This window comes from Mastigoproctus giganteus, chromosome 10 (assembly GCF_048544385.1).
Source record: "Mastigoproctus giganteus isolate SK-2022 chromosome 10, ASM4854438v1, whole genome shotgun sequence".
NCBI lineage: Eukaryota > Metazoa > Arthropoda > Arachnida > Uropygi > Thelyphonidae > Mastigoproctus > Mastigoproctus giganteus.
This window is the reverse complement of record NC_143584.1, coordinates 168257455-168274765: the sequence shown is the minus strand read 5'-3', so window position 1 is coordinate 168274765 and position 17311 is coordinate 168257455. Positions and strand designations below refer to the sequence as shown.

Genomic DNA, 17311 nt, shown 5'->3' with positions numbered 1-17311 from the left:
TATATTTTACATATTATTCTGGAACCAAAAGTTGGATTGAGGCCAAATCCAATTCTGCTAGTTCTTGTGAAAATTTCAATTCCGGTTAAGATTCCACAGCACTTTTTCTTCCATCCGAAAAAAAAAATTGGCATAAATGAAAGAACATTTTTGCATTAATGGGCAAGAAAAGTGGGATTGCTGTCAGTGGTTTGACTTATTTTGTTATAAATTATGAATTATTAGTATTTGCTAATGTGCTTCAAACGTAATGCACTGTGGATAAAAGGTTAAAGTGACATTTATTATGATTAAACAATTTGTTACAAAACCATTCTATACTGTGTAAGCTTCTTTTCTTTATTATGTTTTAGCTTTCTTTTGTAAATGTACCCTTGACTGTTTATTCCTGTAATAAATTTTAGGAGCCGTTCACATTCCAAAAGACATCGCCACCGCCGTTATAGTAGAAGCCACTCACGATCGCCTAGGCACAGAAGGTAATGATGTTTTTTTGTTTCTGCTTTTATTTACTGCTATATTTTGTGATTTGTTAATTTAAAATATGGATTGACCTATACCCATTTAAGAAACTTTTCAAACAGTGAAAAGTTTTTAAAATTTATGAATTTATGGGCATTGAAAACTTTCTGCAAAGAATGTTGGTTGTTCTGTGGCAAAATGGTTGTAAGTTGTCATTTTTTCTAGGATACACTGCTGGATAATTGATAATTAAAATACTGAATATAAAAAATATCTAAGTTGTATTGTTTTATCATGAATGTGATACAGAATTTTTTTATGATAGAGACTGAGGAGCCATGTAAGCAAACATGAAAGCCACTTCTGCTTGCTCCTCATCACAGTCTGATTTTTTTACACCATGATGCTAGCATGCTATTTTAACTGTCAGTATGCGTATTTTTTTTTATTCCTATTGAAAATAGACTGGCTAATATTAAGTTTAATTTATTGTTAACCCTTGGGCAGTCGTGTAGTCATGAGATATTGCTACTTCGAAGGTAATTGTACTCAATATTCATTCGAAAAATTGTAACAAAACATTATCTTTGAAGATACTGGGAATTATCCTGAATGAACTTGAATAGTTTTTCAATAACCTGTATAAAAGCAGGTGGGTGCCATTGTGGGTAATTAGCCGATGATTGATTTATTTAGTGTTTTTAAACCAGCTCAGTGTTTTTCACTCAGCCTGTGAATGCACACTTGTATCGGCATAATACATGACAAGAGGCATGTGAATTGCACATCATGACCAGAGTATCACTATAATTTCTAGTAACAACCGAAAAACTGGTTTAAGTTAAGCTTTATTAAAATAAATAAATATATACATAAATAAAGCATTAAAATATATTATCAGTCTTATTTTATTGCTTTTTTATATTATATCTGTTTTATATTATATTTGTTTTAATGCTTTATTTATTTATATAAATAGATACACGCTCAAGGCCTGATTTCTAATGACCAGAGTATGTGCTATGATTGAATGTCTTGTCGACACTTAACTAGGAAACTTGAATATTCGGACATGGCCATTCATTCCATTAGCTGCTAATTTATGACTAATTGGATTTGGTCTTGTTTTGGTTTATGTTTCTAAATTCGAGACTTCAATCAAAAAAGATTATTTATTTGGAGTAGTCCAATTAACTCCCCCATGGAAAGAAACCTTTAGAGACCTTTATCATAAAAAACCTATGAGAGCAAGCTCTCATAGGTTTTTTATGATACACTTCTGGAAAAATGAGTATAACGAACAAGTTTCTCTTAACATTTAATAATAAATGCTGAAAATTGTAGTTGCCACGTATCCTTAAATTGGCTAGTTCTAGTCTTTTTTGCAGTATTGTTCTAAAGTTTATCCTGTATTCACATGCAAAACAATTTAAAATTCACTTTGGCTGGTTAGGAACCTTTTGACAGTTAACTGTATGACCCTATGCTGCTAAACTTGATATCATTCTGTTGTGACATGAATCTCTGGGTGAAGCAGCTGTTGTGTGATGAAGGCTCAACAGCCTTAGGCATTGTGATCAGGCTTTTATTGTGATTGTGAGAATGAAACAATTTTTTGAAAGAGCTATTCTGCTTTTGTTATACGTAATATTTTTGATGTGTGGTGTTGAATTTGTAATTGGTTTTGCTTTAACTTTTTTATGTGGCATAAAATGTATAGTTAATAAGAAATGGAAAAAGTAAAACCAAGCTATTGGCAGGACTACAAAAAGTTCATGGCTGTTATGAACTTGCTGATGTTGCAAATTAAAATGCCTATGAGAGTAATGTTACCCTGCCATGACAAGTGTAGCTTGAAAAGAATCTGCAAAAGATTTTTAGCTCTTCGTTAATGATTGAAATGTTCTACTTAAATATAGATTTGGTGGAGTAGTTTCTGAAGCAAAATTTTAGTTTTTGCTAGGTGATTGTGCAAAAACTGCAGTCAGTTGTGGCACAACCACTATTGCAAGTTTTTTGTTTTTATTTAGTGGTTATGCTAACTTCACAGTTACTGAAAAATACATATAAGAAGGGTATTTTTTTTTTTTTTTGTGTGTGTATCCACACAACTTTTGAACTTGTACTTAACAGTTTTATAATCTTTAGTGGAAGTGAATAATAATATCTGATGCACATGCATGCATACACATGCACAACCTTTTAATTTAAATTAAAATTCAATAGCGTCTGTTTCACTTATTCACTAGATGTTTGTCTTCTCAACTTTTTATTTCCATATTTGTGCTGAAATTTTTAATTTGTCAAAATTGGACTAAGCATGACTTCAGTTATTATTATTACTATTTTTTCCTTCAAATTATTTGGTTTATGCTTATCTCAGAAGTACACCAGTGATGTTTTTAGACTGAACCAAAGGATGGGAAACAACTTTCCCACTGAAAAAAAAATGCAGTCAGTTAAGCAGTTTTAAAAATTGGGGAAAATGAATGGGAATTTGTCTACTTTTAAAATCAAATTCGTAAATTTCAGCCCAAATATGACAAAAAGTCGAGATAACATAGCCTAAAATGAAAAATAAGTGAGGTGTGTATACACAAATATAAATACATTTGGATTCTATATATAACGAAATTGATCATTTGCTTGGAAAACTTCATTAAACAGAAATTTCGTTATAGAGAAATATGACATTTTCAACAATGAGAAATACTGTAATTCAACATTTGGAAATATATTAAAAGATGGAAAATAAATCAAATAAGTGGGAATGAATAAATTTTCTAACATTTTAAGCAATTAATTTATTAATACATGTATATTAAAAAATGACTGTACATGATGGTGCACAATATATTATTACACTTGAGAATTATTTTGTAAAAATATTATTATTATTTTTTTATTATTTTTTTTTTTTGTACGGTAGATTTTACAGTCCATTGTTGATAAAAAATGTTCACCTTTGTTTAAACACTCAGAATATATTTTCTGGCACATTTTCTTCACATGAAGGTCTTGGTGAAAAGTTTCAAATGCTACCAACATTTGATGTGTCGTAGGTTTAGCATTGCCCTCATTTTCATCCAATTCAGTGCTGGTATTGTCACTATTTCTTTGAATATTCTTCAAAATGTTGAAGTCACTCAGATATTTTGCTACTATGACATCATTATCATGAAGGTCTTGGTGAAAAGTTTCAAATGCTACCAACATTTGATGTGTCGTAGGTTTAGCGTTGCCCTCATTTTCATCCAATTCAGTGCTGGTATTGTCACTATTTCTTTGAATATTCTTCAAAATGTTGAAGTCACTCAGATATTTTGCTACTATGACATCATTATCGACTACTAAAATTCATCAAGAACAATTTCTTCACTGATCAAACCTCTAGCTTAGAGTTCTCCCAAGGTTGCTTAATACTGTGTAGTAACTCGTGGCTGTCAATTGGTGTTTTTGCAAAACCTACTTTTGCGAAACAATTCTTAATCGTTGTTTCCATCACATCTTGACTCCAATCTTTCGCCAACTCTGATATGCACATACGAAAATCTATAACAAAATCTGTAGGTGTTCTGGTTTCTATTCTCAGTATAATTTTTTTCAGCGTGCGCTTTTGGTAGTACATTTTCATATTCTTGATAATGCTTTGGTCCATTGGCTGTAGTTTAGACAAGATATTCAGAGGGGAAGGTAACAAGCCTCACACTTTTAAATTTTGAAATTAACAAGTGAAGATGAGCAGGGCAGTGTTGACAATTGGCGTGATTTTTCTGTTTCTTTTGTCATCTTTTTATTGAAATTTAAAATCCACTGTTCAAAAATTTCACTTGTCATCCAAGTTTTTTTGTTTGTAGCTGTAGTCCAACTCTAACGACTACTCTTTCGAAACGTCGGGGTTATTTACAATTTTACAAGTTTACAATCTCTCCTTACAATTTTACGCTGACTTGGCGCATTATGGCCTTAGCTGCCAATGCGCCATTAAAAATCAAATCAAATCAAACCTTACAATTTTACCACCTAAGTATTTATCACCTTTAAAAGTCAGTGTCTTATTTGGTAAACATTTGAAAATAGACCTGTTTCATCAATGTTGAATATATCTATAATCCATAATTTTTTTCGAAACTGTTTCGTTCCAGTAGATACAGTCTTCTTCGATTTCAACTCCATTTTTATCAGAAATAACTTTTTCAAGTAAGCCATGGCACTTATTAAATTTGTGCAGCCAACTAGAACTGGCTCAGAATGTTTTATGCCCAGGAAAAGATGCAAACTCCATAGCTTTTTCTTTTATTAATGGCCCTGATGTCGGCATGTTTGAGTCTTGAATCAACTTCACCCACTTAATAACAGCTTCATCTACATACATCATACAGGCATAATCTTGACTGTGTTCTGTTTTCTCAAACAGTTTAAGAATCGAAACATGGTTTTTCAGCATGGTTGACACACTACTGGCAGAGATACCAAATTTTAAAGCTTTTTTTTTTTTTTTTTTTAATGCCCTGATCTACACAAATATGCATTAATATTTGCCTATGGCTGTGGAAACATAGATAGCAGTTGACCCCATGCCTTTTCGGTAGAGTAGAGGTTTCAGTTGTATAGGTTTTATGGGAAACAGTAAATTATGGAATGTTTTAGCTCCTAATTCATGCCCTCTTAAAAAAAAAAGCTAAAGGCTTTAAATCTTAATCCTTTTAGGTATTCATTTGTTCTTTCTACAGCATCAGCTGCATTGCCTAAAAGCCAGAGGTGCGAACAGTGCGTACCCAGGTCACTCGAAATATATATATATATACAGGGTGATTCACTACCAGTGCGACAAACTTGCAGGAGGTGTAGGGGGCACAAAGACGAATCGGAATCAAATAGCATTGCAGGGTCCAAAATGGCTTCGTCGTGCGGTAGAGGACGTTGAACAGGAGGTCGCGTGAACAGCGATCCCACTGTAAGTCAGCATTTGCGAACAGTTTCTGTTGAAGAAACCAAATAGCAAAAGTCCTCCGGAGTGGATAATCCGCAGGCTCCAATGATTGGATGCTTTGCAGATGGTATGAACTCATTTGGTTTGTTGATAGTATCCTCCATACAGTGGATTGGGAAATACCCAATCGTTGGCCTATCGCTCGAGTACTCGTACTCGGATTGCCTTCTGCAAGACGTAGGACATTCTCCTCATTGTCTGGTGTCCTCGTCGTTTGCTCTCAATTCATGGTACCTCTCGTGAAACAACCAGTCTCACGTGACCTTCTGTGCACACGTGCAAAAATCGTATGATGAGGAGCATGCCTGTGCGGGAAACGTTCCTGGTACAAGCGCAGAGCGGTGCGCCCATTACAGTCCGCAGCTCCATACGCGAGGTGCATGTCGGCCAGTTCAACGTTTGAATACTCGTCCATCCTACTGCCTCCGGAACCGGTTCGCAAATGCTGACTTCCAGCGGGATCGCTGTTCACGCGACCTCCCGTTCAACATCCTCTCCTGCATGACGAAGGCATTTAGGACCATGCAATGCTATGTGATTCCAATTCGTCTTTGTGCCCCCTACACCTGCAAGTTTGTCGCACTGGTAGTGAATCACCCTGTATATATAAAAGCAGAAATGTGTGCATTCATAATTTATTAAAAATTAATAAATATTCGTGTACACCAAACAATTCAAAAGCCAAGGCTCTTTTTCTGAAATAAAAAAGATGTACACATTCTGATTACTGCTGTATTTGCTGATACCTATATGGGAGTCCATTCATAGTGCCATAAGTTTTGTTATGTTAAGGAATAACATGTCAAAAAAATTTGTAAATATTGATTAAAAAGTAAAAGGCCGGAATTCATAGCTAAGTTTTAGGCTAAAAGCAAGAACACTTTTGGGCTCAGCTGTAAATCAGAACAAAACTTCATTTTTATCAATAGTTTATTCTCCATACATAACCCAACTTCAACAAGCAAAAAATCAAAAGAAATGTGTATCAAGAAATAAAATGAATCATCGATGCTAGTAGTATTGCGTTCAATTAGTGTTCCAGAAAAATTGAGTAGTTCATTTCATGTGCCTTTAATTTTATACCCCTCACCTATTGATTGCTTAAGAATTGAATGCCTATATGTATTATGGTACATTGAGTGCTGTGCCACAATGCTTATAACTGTTGTAGCACAGTTTATAACCATTGAATACTTAAATGTGGCTAATGTGTTAACACGAATTTTAGTATTATTGGCCTTGGCCTTTAGTCTGCATTGTTGATTGTTTGATAATTGGCACGTGGATAAGAATACTAAAAACATGCACTGATTATTATAGCATTTTATGTGCTTCTCAATTGCTTGCGTAAAATGTTTGGTTAATATGTGAAATTGTATTCTGATTGACAGCACTTAATATTACTATGAAGAAATACGAAGTTGTACCAAAAAGTGCCCAGACTGAATATACATATATATGTTAGTATTAATATATTGAATAAAGTATGCATAAATGGATGTGAATATTACACAAAGTGTCAGTAACTAGAAGGGTGAGGATAGTAGAAAAGTAAAGTAGATATGTGAAAGGTGAAATATCCTAAAATTTACGATGAATTAAGAAAATTATGGGCTGAATTACAAAGTCAAATATTCGTCAAAGTCAAATGGTGGGTGAACTGTAAAGTAAAATTAATGTAATAAAATACAAATGAAATGTAATAAATTAAAAATTAAAAAGTGGTACAGCTGTCATCAGATATTGGGGAAACATTTAGATAAAGGTCGAATACAGGTAAGGCAAATGTGCAGAATCGGATGTCAGCTGAAGCAAATATTGATACATGGTCAGGTATTTCATCAGGGGACTACACCTGATCAAGTATCAGAAACTGTTTCTATACTTGTCCATTATTGTATTAATTTTACTTTACAGTTCACCCACCTCCTATTGGCTTTGTAATTCACCGATAATTTTCTTAGTTCATAACTTTTTAGGATATTAACATTCTTTCACATATCTACTATACTTCCTTTTCTACTATTCTCACCCTTCTAGTTACTGGCACTCTGCATAATTTTCACATCCATTTATGCATATTTTATTCAATATATTAATGCAAACTTAGATATACTTTTGCATCCTTTAATGCTGCTTTGCACTTTTAGGTGAATCTGTCATACCTGACTTATTAATCTTTCATTAACTGAAACTTTTTCATCCACTGTATGTATGAATAGATATATTAGATAAAGTATGCATAGATGGAGGTGAAATTTGCACATAGTGCCAGAGACTAGAAGGGTAAGGAAAGTAGAAAAAGAAGTATAGTAGATATGTAAAAGATGAAAGAATGTTGATATTCTAAAAGTTATGATGAATTAAGAAAATTATGGGCTGAATTACAAAGCCAGTAGGAGGTGAGTGTACTGTAAAGTAAAATTATTAATAATAAGGTAAAATATAATACAAATAAAATAAAAAATTGGTAGAGCTGTCATCAGGTATGGGGGGGACATATTTAGATAAAAGTCGAATAAGGTAAGGCAGATATGCAGAATCTGATGTCAGCTAAAGTAAATATTGATACATGGTCAGGTATTTCACCAGGGAACTCTGCCTGACCATATATCAGGAACTGTTTCCATACTTGTCCATAGTAATAGAAGAAAAGTGAAAGGTGAAAAAGCAAAAAAAAAAAAAAAAAAAAAAAAAAGAGCACATTCTTATATCGTATGAACAAGGTACTTTTACCTTTTTAGTAATTTTACTTTACAGTTTTTTCCTATTGGCTTTGTAATTCAGCCATTAATTTTCTTAATTCATCATAACTTTTAGGATATAACATTCTTTCACCTTTTACATATCCACTATACTTTTTCTACTATCCTTACTCTTCTAGTCTCTGGCATTGTGTAAATTTCACCTCCATCTATATATACTTTATCTAATATATCTATTCATACATACTTGTATATACTTTTCTATTCTTTAATGCTGCTTTTTGCTTTTAGGTGCATCTGTCACACCTGACTTATTAATTTTTCATCCAATGAAACTTATTTTAAAATTACATTCTATATATATGCTGATGAGCCAAAACATTATGACAAGCAAGTCGTTATGCATATCAAAGCAACTGCAGGTGAATTAAGCCGACCGGGCTAGCCGAGTGGGTAAAGTACCTGCCCGGCAACCCAAAGGTCACGGGTTCGATTCCCGCCTCGGGCTTGGATCAAAGTACTGCAAAAACCTTGGGAGGTGCAATATGGCCACAGAAGCCGATGCGCCAACAACTACCAAATCAAAAAAAAAAAAAAAAAAAAAAAAGCAGGTGAATTACTGCATGGGCTGGGACACGGTATAAAAAAAACCTGATAATGAGCTCCGTTAATCAGTGTTACTCTTATTCTTCAGGTGAGATATGCAGTGGACTTGAGTGGGTTTGACAAAGGCCAAATTGTAATGGCCAGGCAACTGGGTCATGGCACATCCGAAACAGCACTGCTGGTGGGGTGCTCACGGTCAGCCATGGTGAGTACCTGCCGAAAGTGGTCCGATGGGGGGGGGGTGAACCGCCAGCGAGGTGTTGGATGACCACAGCCCATTGGTGCTCGAGTTGAGCGAAGGCTCTCCCGGTCTTGCTGAAAATGGGGCTGCGTAGCCGCAGGCCGCTCTTAGTGCCTGTGCTAACCATGGTTCACCAGTGACAGCACCTACAATGGTAATGCGAGCATCAAAACTGGACCTTGAGTGATTGGGAAATGGTCATCTGGTCTGATGAATCACAGTTTCCTGTTGTACCATGTTAACAGCTGGGTATGTGTGCGTCGTTTACTTAGGGCGCCTAGATGGTGCCTTTGGGCAATGTTCTGGGATACTCTGGGTCCAGTCATCCATGTTGTTTGTTTGTTATTTGGGTTTTAGGAGCATTAGAAACTAAGGCCATATTGATTGCTCCATGGATATGCGGTGGTCATTCCCTGACCTTTCCACATCCTCCGTATTTGGTGGTCATCACGGGCTCGAATCCCAGTCTAATCAAGAAGCGTGTGCTACACACTGCTGCTCCTGGCTACAGAGCCACCAGTCATCCATGTGCCGGGCACTCTGATGTCTACCACCTACCTAAACATCATTGCTGACCAGGCACACCCTTTCATGGCAACAGTCTTCCCCTCTGTTTCTGTGGTTTGTGTTGGAACAGCAACTCCGATCTGCGGTGTCTTTACCATCAACCTTACAGGAGTTAAAGGATCTGCTGGTTATGTGTTGGTACCAGTTACCACAAGGCGTATTTAGAAATCTTGTAGCATCCATGCCACGCCGGGTACAGGCTGTTTTGGCTGCATGTGCAGGGCCAACATCATATTAGGTAGGTGCTCATAATGTTTTGGCTCATTGCTGTATATAAACGCGCGCGCGCACACACACACACACACACACACACACACACACACACACACACACACACACACACACACACACACACACACACAGGGTGTCTCAAAAATATTGGTACAAACGTTTAGGGGAGGTAGGTAACATCTAAAGGAATGTGAATCACGTAGAAACCCATAACCGGAAACGTCACGGGAAAGTAGTAGCAGAGGCATAAGAAGCAGAAATGACACAAGACAGTAATTAGTGGCAAACATTAATTTTACATAATATTAACAGTGGAGTACGAGATGGATGCATTTCATGATGTTACAACAGATGCTCGAAGGTTCCACCATGAGATGCGATGCATGCGTGACACCGACGCAGCATGGATTGGCGGACACGGTCGAACACACCTGGAGTTTCTTTGGCAGTAGCAGCAGCGCAGACGAGTCTCGCCACGAGATCCATTTCCGTCCTCACAGGCGATTCATACACGATAGATTTGAGGGCCCCACATAGAAAGAAATCAAGGCTCGATAAATCAGGTGAGCGTGGGGGCCACGCAATGGATCCACCTCGGCCAATCTATCGACGCCTAAAATGCCTGTTCAAATGGTCACGAACACACCTTCCATGATGAGCAGGTGCCCCGTCAAGTTGAAACCAAATGTTGCGTCTCACATATGCTGGAACATCAAGTAACCCTGGTAGAACTTGTTCAAGAAAGATCCGATATTTGGAAGAGTTCATGTGGGATGGTAACAGGTATGGGCCGACTAAGCAGTCACCGACCATACCTGCCCACAGATTTATTGCAAAGCGATGTTGTGCCGCATGGAGGCGCACACCATGTGGGTTGTCGCGAGCCCACACATGAGTATTGTACTGATTGAATAAGCCTTTCGAAGTGAAATAAGCCTCATCCGTGATCAAAACATAGGCTGGAAAATTCAAGTCTTGAACACTTTCTTGGAAAAACCACTGTGCAAAAGCCACACATGCAGGATGATCTTGGGGGAGCAGTAGCTGAACCCTTTGGAGATGAAAGGGGTGTAAGGAATCGTCGTGCCAGACATGCTGTATACTGCAACGAGACACTCCTAAGGCAGAGGCAACGGCATGTGTGCTGGTAGTAGGATTATTCTGGACGGCATTCAACACATTTTTTTCCGTGGCTGGAGTTCGCGTCGAACGTAGTCTGCCCGCACTACTCCTGTTACCTCTAATTGACCCATAATCACACAAAGTTTGATGCACATGTGCAAACAGACAGTGGTCCGGTACATGTCTGTCTGAGAAGCATTCTCCATAAATTCGTTGAGTGGCTTGTCCATTGCCCTCTGTTAATCCATACACTAGGTGCATGTCTGCTAGCTCACAGTTCGTATATCGATGCATGCGCTTTGTGCGCCGACTACCGTGCTGTCTACCGACTTACGGTAACGCTATGGGTTTATATGCGATTCACATTCCTTTAGATGTTACCTACCTCCCCCTAAACGTTTGTACCAATATTTTTGAGACATCCTGTATATAAGGGGCATTTTTTTTATTATGAAAACCTCAAACGTGAGAGATATTAGAATCTATAGTACATTGCGTGGATTGAAAGTTGAGAAGCTGAAAGCAGATATTTGTTGACATTAGACTTTAACTTCTGTAGATTGTGATTTTCAGAAAGTACGTATGAAGGAAGGTTTCTCCAGAAAACGTCAGTTGAATGAATAAATGAGGAAGAAGAAAAGTTGGGTCTGTGGGGTTGAAGTTGGACAGTAAAAGGATATTGACTGGTTGTGGCCCATGTTGGGACTGGTTTGGAAGAGAAAGGGAATTATAGAAGCAAATTCAGAAGATCAGTGCCCATGGAAGTCTAGTAAAGACATGCAGCCGAAACAAAACTTGTATGAGACAGAGTGGAGATACTCTGTTAGAGATGGGTCATTAATTTACCTAACTTCCCTCTTTTGAATGGAATCTGGAAGGCTGAGAGAGGTTTATCAGCACTGCCCCAGATGTGGGAACAATATTTCATGGTAGGGTGGATTTTCAATTTGTACAGAGTGAACAGCTGTTTGGAAGAAAACAAATGCCGAGGATGAAAGAGAAAACCCAGTTTTTTAGCTTTAGAGGATGCAATATTTGTAATGTGCTTATGCCAAAAGAAATTAGAAGTCGTGGTAATCCCCAATATATCTTGCCTAGAGATCAGAATGTCATCGAAGGTAAGCATAAGAGCAGAAGAATCCTTTTTGCAAGGTATAAGACAGGACTGAATTTTAGAAGCATTGAAATCAACTAAGTTATTCTTGAAGAATTACCCGGAGATCAGAATTTAAGGAATTGGTGGTAGATATTTTAGAAGTTGAAATTATTTGAGCAGGACGAGGTTACTCAAACTGGAATGTATAATGCAATGTGCTATCATCAGGAAAACTGGATAGGATTTTCAGTCAGTGGAAGAAGGTCATTAATATACAAGAGGAAAAGAGTGGGAGAAAACTATGGGAAATACCAGTATTTTTGTTAAAGAAGAATATAGCCATAATAAACAATGGAGAATAGCTTGCCATAATTGTTTGGTTAGCCCTGGGGGAGGGAAGTCACACTCTATATGTTTTTTTTTTTTTTTTTTTCATTTTCCACCCAACACCACATTCAAGGAAATCTGTCAGTACTAATCAATGGGAACTTGTTTATCTGACCATAATACATGTTTTTATTGCTCTGCTGACCATTGCCACCATTTCTTATGCCATTGCAAACAGCTTAGTTCTGCTTACAAACAGGTCTGCAGATTGCCAGATAGTTTGTGTGAGTCTTGCCTTGAGCTGTTTGCTGTGGCGAAGGAATTGGAATCCTCATGTTGAATGTTTTGGTGATTCTTTGGATTACAGATGTTGCATATGGGGTAGGCCAGACATCTGCCGTTCTGAGATCACATTCTGACCAAACTTACTGTTTTCAAAGTTGATTTTGTCTCACAGTAACTACTGATTAAATACTGTAGTCGTCATCTCTCTTGATATATGAACTACTGCCCATACAATTCTCACTATGAAAGGCTCATGATTGCATATTCTGATGTCATTGCTAGTAGCCTTTTTGATGGTAGGTGCCTAATTATCCACTGGAGGCACTACAGAAATTCTTCTTATAGGTCTGTTGTATGTTGTGACACAACACTTGATGGGCTATTACAGGAAATTTATTTTTGTATAGAATTTCATGTAATATATTCTTTGAAATTTGAATTCTGAAATTAGCATGGGTATAAATTATTTTTTATAAAAAATAATAAGGGAATAAAAAAAATGCTTCAGAAACCATTACAGTGTTGAATAAAATGAAGTACGTTATGCAAATAACTCCAAAATATGAGTTTTTGTAAATTATTATGACACCATTATCTCGAATCGTTTCCCACTTGGACCATCAGTATATTTTAACTATTTTCTCCCTATGCTTAGCTGGAGTTGCATCAATCCTAGGTGCAATTAACTTTGTTACAACTATTATTTATATGTCCAAATGGACATATTAATAATAGTTGTAATGAATGGGTTCCTCTATTTGTTTGATCAGTTAAAATTACAGCAGTCTTACTACTTCTGTCCCTTCCAGTTTTAGCAGGAGCCATTTCTATACTATTAACTGATTGAAACTTAAATACGTAATTTTTTTGACCCAGCAGGGTGAGGAGTTCGAAAATTTTCAAGATTTATTGGAACAAGTTACATCAAGATTGAGATATAGTCTGCTGATTGAATATTTTTATCATTTCTATTCTAGGAAATGTTTTATATCCTTGAAAGCCTTTGGGGTTTCAGCATATAAAATTAAATTCTAAAAGCTTTCTCTCTAATACCAAATAACATTTCTTTTGTGGGCTCATTCTAGTAATAACTTTTCCAACAATAGAAATGTCTTGGAGATTGTTTAGTCTGTTTAAATACTTATGGAAAAAATTTATTCTGCATTTCAGCCGTTCTTATACTCCCAGAAGATCATACTCTCCAAGGTACAGTCCACGACATTCACCCTATAGCAGCCGCCATTATGGATATGAACGCCGTCGTTATCATAGAAGCCACAGTCGTTCACCAATGTCAAACCGCCGTCGTCACGTTGGAAATAGGGTAAATAGTTATCTTTATTTTAAATAATCTGTATTTCTTGTTTATCAGAAATGATAATTCACACATGGTTTGACAATAAAATTTGTGCAGTTTTTCTGAATTAAAAAAAAAAAAAAAAAGAGGTAAACTGCAGCCATTATCAACCCACTGCAGGATGGAAGCCTCTTCAACGATTCACCCTGGTCCAGTGCAGATTGGCAGATCGACTGATTTAGCAGTCAGGAGCTTGAACCCCGGTCTACTTAGAGCGTGTACTATTACACTCCTGCTCTTGACCACTCGGCTACTGAGGCGTTTTTCTGAATTAACGTGTCCTTAATTCAGAAAAGTTTAAGAATAGCTCCTATTCATTATGCATTTTTCACAGTAGGATTTTATTTTTATTTTGATCATTTATATTTTTTTCTTAATGTTGCCAAATTGGCATTAAAATCATGGAAATTCTATACATAGTTTTGCTGATGGTAGCACATTACATTTCATCTTCCTGTTTCAGATACCCTTGCAGAAATAGTTTTTACTTCTTGAATATCCACTACCAAGTTTTTAATTGCTGAAAGAAGTAATTTTTCAGTAGGGAGATGCTACCTGTGCCCATCTTCAATGATTTGCAAATCAGATGCTTTTTTGGCGGTTACTGTCTTTTAATCTCTTGTGCATAAGTATACTGTGAATGTGCATAAAGAAAACTTATTTTTCACTATTTCTTTTCTTCAAAATAACTACTCACTCTATACAAATCTCAAATTCTCCCCATCATACAGTATTGTTCCCACATCTGGGGTAGTGCCCCAAAATCTTCAATTTCTAGACTATTCAATAAAGGCTGGTTAGGTTAATTAATGTTTGTTACAAAGTCTCTCTACATGTATGCTATACAAACATGTATGCCTTTTTAATAGATATTTCCTTGGACACTTCTGTGTTGAAATTCATTGCATCTTTAAATGAAATTCAATTGGCATCTGTAAATGTAAATTGGCTCCTCCAAACCAGTTTAGGTGTGCGTCTTGATCATTCAGCTACCATTCATTCTCCAATTCCCAACTTTTCCTGATTATAACACGGCGCCTCCGTAGCCAGGTGGGAAGGAGCAGCAGTGAAGGTCAGGGAATGACTACCGCATATCCCGGAGCAATATGGCCTTAGTTGCTAATGCTCCTAAAAAAAAAAAAAAAAAAAAACCTGATTATAACCTTTCTTCATATGTATTTCCCAAAAATTTGAATCGGTAGAAGTTCAAGTGTAATGTCAACAAGTATCTTTTGTCTCCTGAGCCTTCGACTCACACATGTACTATATCTTTTTGCTCCTATTTATCTATATATGGTAAAATTCTAATCCCCCTCTACACAGCTGTCCTGTATTTTAGGACAACTCGTTTATCTTGAATGTGACCAGCAGCATCTAGTGATCTACTTTAAGACAATATTTGCTTCTGTGTAAAACTCAAAACAAATATTGTTTTATATCAGTAAAATGGGTTACCTTCTTTTAAAATAGTTTCTGTTTTTGGAGCATTGGTTTTTAATTGGAATACCAACTTCTTACTTCAGAAAGTATCATTCTGTGTTCCTTGAAAACATTCAAAGATACTTCTTTTATTTAGCATTTGTCTTAGATAAACTAGCTCACAAATTTCTCTTAAATACTAGTCAAACACTGCCGTTCACTCCATAAATTGAAACAAACTATAAGCGTGCTATATTTCAGTAGTATGCTATAATGCTTTCTTTTTAAAGATGTGAACATCATGAAAATATAAGTGCAAGTTAAATGTTTCTACAGGATTCATGAGTGCAATAGTCCTTTCAGTCCATTCTCCCTCTCTCCATATACAGGGTGATTCACTACCAGTGCGACAAACTTGCAGGAGGTGTAGGGGGCACAAAGACGAATCGGAATCACATAGCATTGCAGGGTCCGAAATGCCTTCGTCATGCGGTAGAGGACGTTGAACGGGAGGTCGCGTGAACAGCGATCCCGCTGGAAGTCAGCATTTCCGAACCGTTTCTGTCGAAGAAACCAAGTAGCAAAAGTCCTCCGGAGTGGATATTCCTCAGGCATCCAGTGATTGGATGCGTTGCAGATGGAATGAACTCATTTGGTTTGTTGACAGTATCCTCCATACAGTGGATTGGGAAATACTCAATCGTTGGCCTATCGCTCGAGTACTCGTACTCGGATTGCCTTCTGCAAGACGTAGGACATTCTCCTCATTGTCTGGTGTCCTCGTTCGCTCTTGATTCATGGTACCTCTTGTGAAACAACCAGTCTCACGTAACCTTCTGTGCAAATGTGCGAAAATCGTATGATAAGGAGCCCGCCTGTGCGGGAAACGTTCCTAGTACAAGCTCAGAGCAGCGCGCCCGTTATAGACCGCAGCTCCATGCGCGAGGTGCATGTCGGCGAGTTCAACGTTTGAATACTCGTCCATCCTACTGTCTCGGGAACCAGTTTGCAAATGCTGACTTCCAGCAGGATCGCTGTTCATGCGACCTCCCGTTCAACGTCCTCTACTGCATGATGAAGGCATTTTGGACCCTGCAATGCTATGTGATTCCGATTCGTCTTTGTGCCCCCTACACCTCCTACAAGTTTGTCGCACTGGTAGTGAATCCCCCGTGTATATATATATATATAAAACCATACAAATAAATTAGAATGAGAGTTAAAAATAAAATAATGCCAGTAGTATGGTAAGAAGAGTGAAAATAGTCTAAATTAAACTTAAGAATCAAACCAAACAAGGAGGGAAGAGAGGGGTAACAAGAGTAAAAATATTTCAGCAGAAAATCTCTAAGATAATTTAGAACATGTAATAATTCTCATTCTAATTTATTTGTATGGTTATATTTCAAGCATCATGTAGAGGAATATGCTTTTTGCTGCCTCTGATATTTGCTGTACCTTTTTATTTTATTTTTATCATGAAAGATTCAGTTTCCAACTATTTTAAATGTTATTCAAATATATGTATAAGTATATCACATGACAGTAGTGGCTGAATTGCTAACGCTGCACCTGTGCTGCCATCCATAGTTCATTTTTCCTCTATACAAACTGGTTAAGATTACTTTTGTCAGTAGTGTGGCTTTGCACTGGAGTGCTCGTATCTGTTCTATTTTTAATTTTCGCTGCATCAGGACCATTGCTATTCAAGTCCCTCTGCATTGGCAGTTGGATCTGGAGATCGTGTGGCGGACTGATCTTTCGATCGACTTGCCTTAGGGGCGATTTGTCTAGCGATCACAATGCAGCGATTCCCTGACCATTATTGGCTATGTGGTCCTCTGTTGAGATGGGGCGTAATGGTCAGTCTTTTTTTTTTTTTATTTTATCTTAGTGGTCT

The 17311-nt window shown here is 36.9% G+C and overlaps 1 protein-coding gene across 5 annotated transcripts in view; it reads left to right on the top strand.

Moving 5' to 3' along the window:
* The window catches only part of LOC150079461 (transformer-2 protein homolog beta-like), a 168595-nt gene that overhangs the window by 47420 nt on the left and 103864 nt on the right, over positions 1–17311 (top strand). For all 5 annotated transcript variants that reach the window (XR_016547589.1, XR_016547591.1, XR_016547590.1 and 2 more), the window contains exons 3-4: positions 405–479; positions 13806–13959. Coding sequence is in view for 2 of the 5 variants with exons in the window: in XM_090384103.1 (XP_090240229.1) it covers positions 405–479; positions 13806–13959 (229 nt within the window). In the remaining 3 variants the exon portion in view is untranslated. The remainder of the gene's footprint in view (positions 1–404; positions 480–13805; positions 13960–17311) is intronic.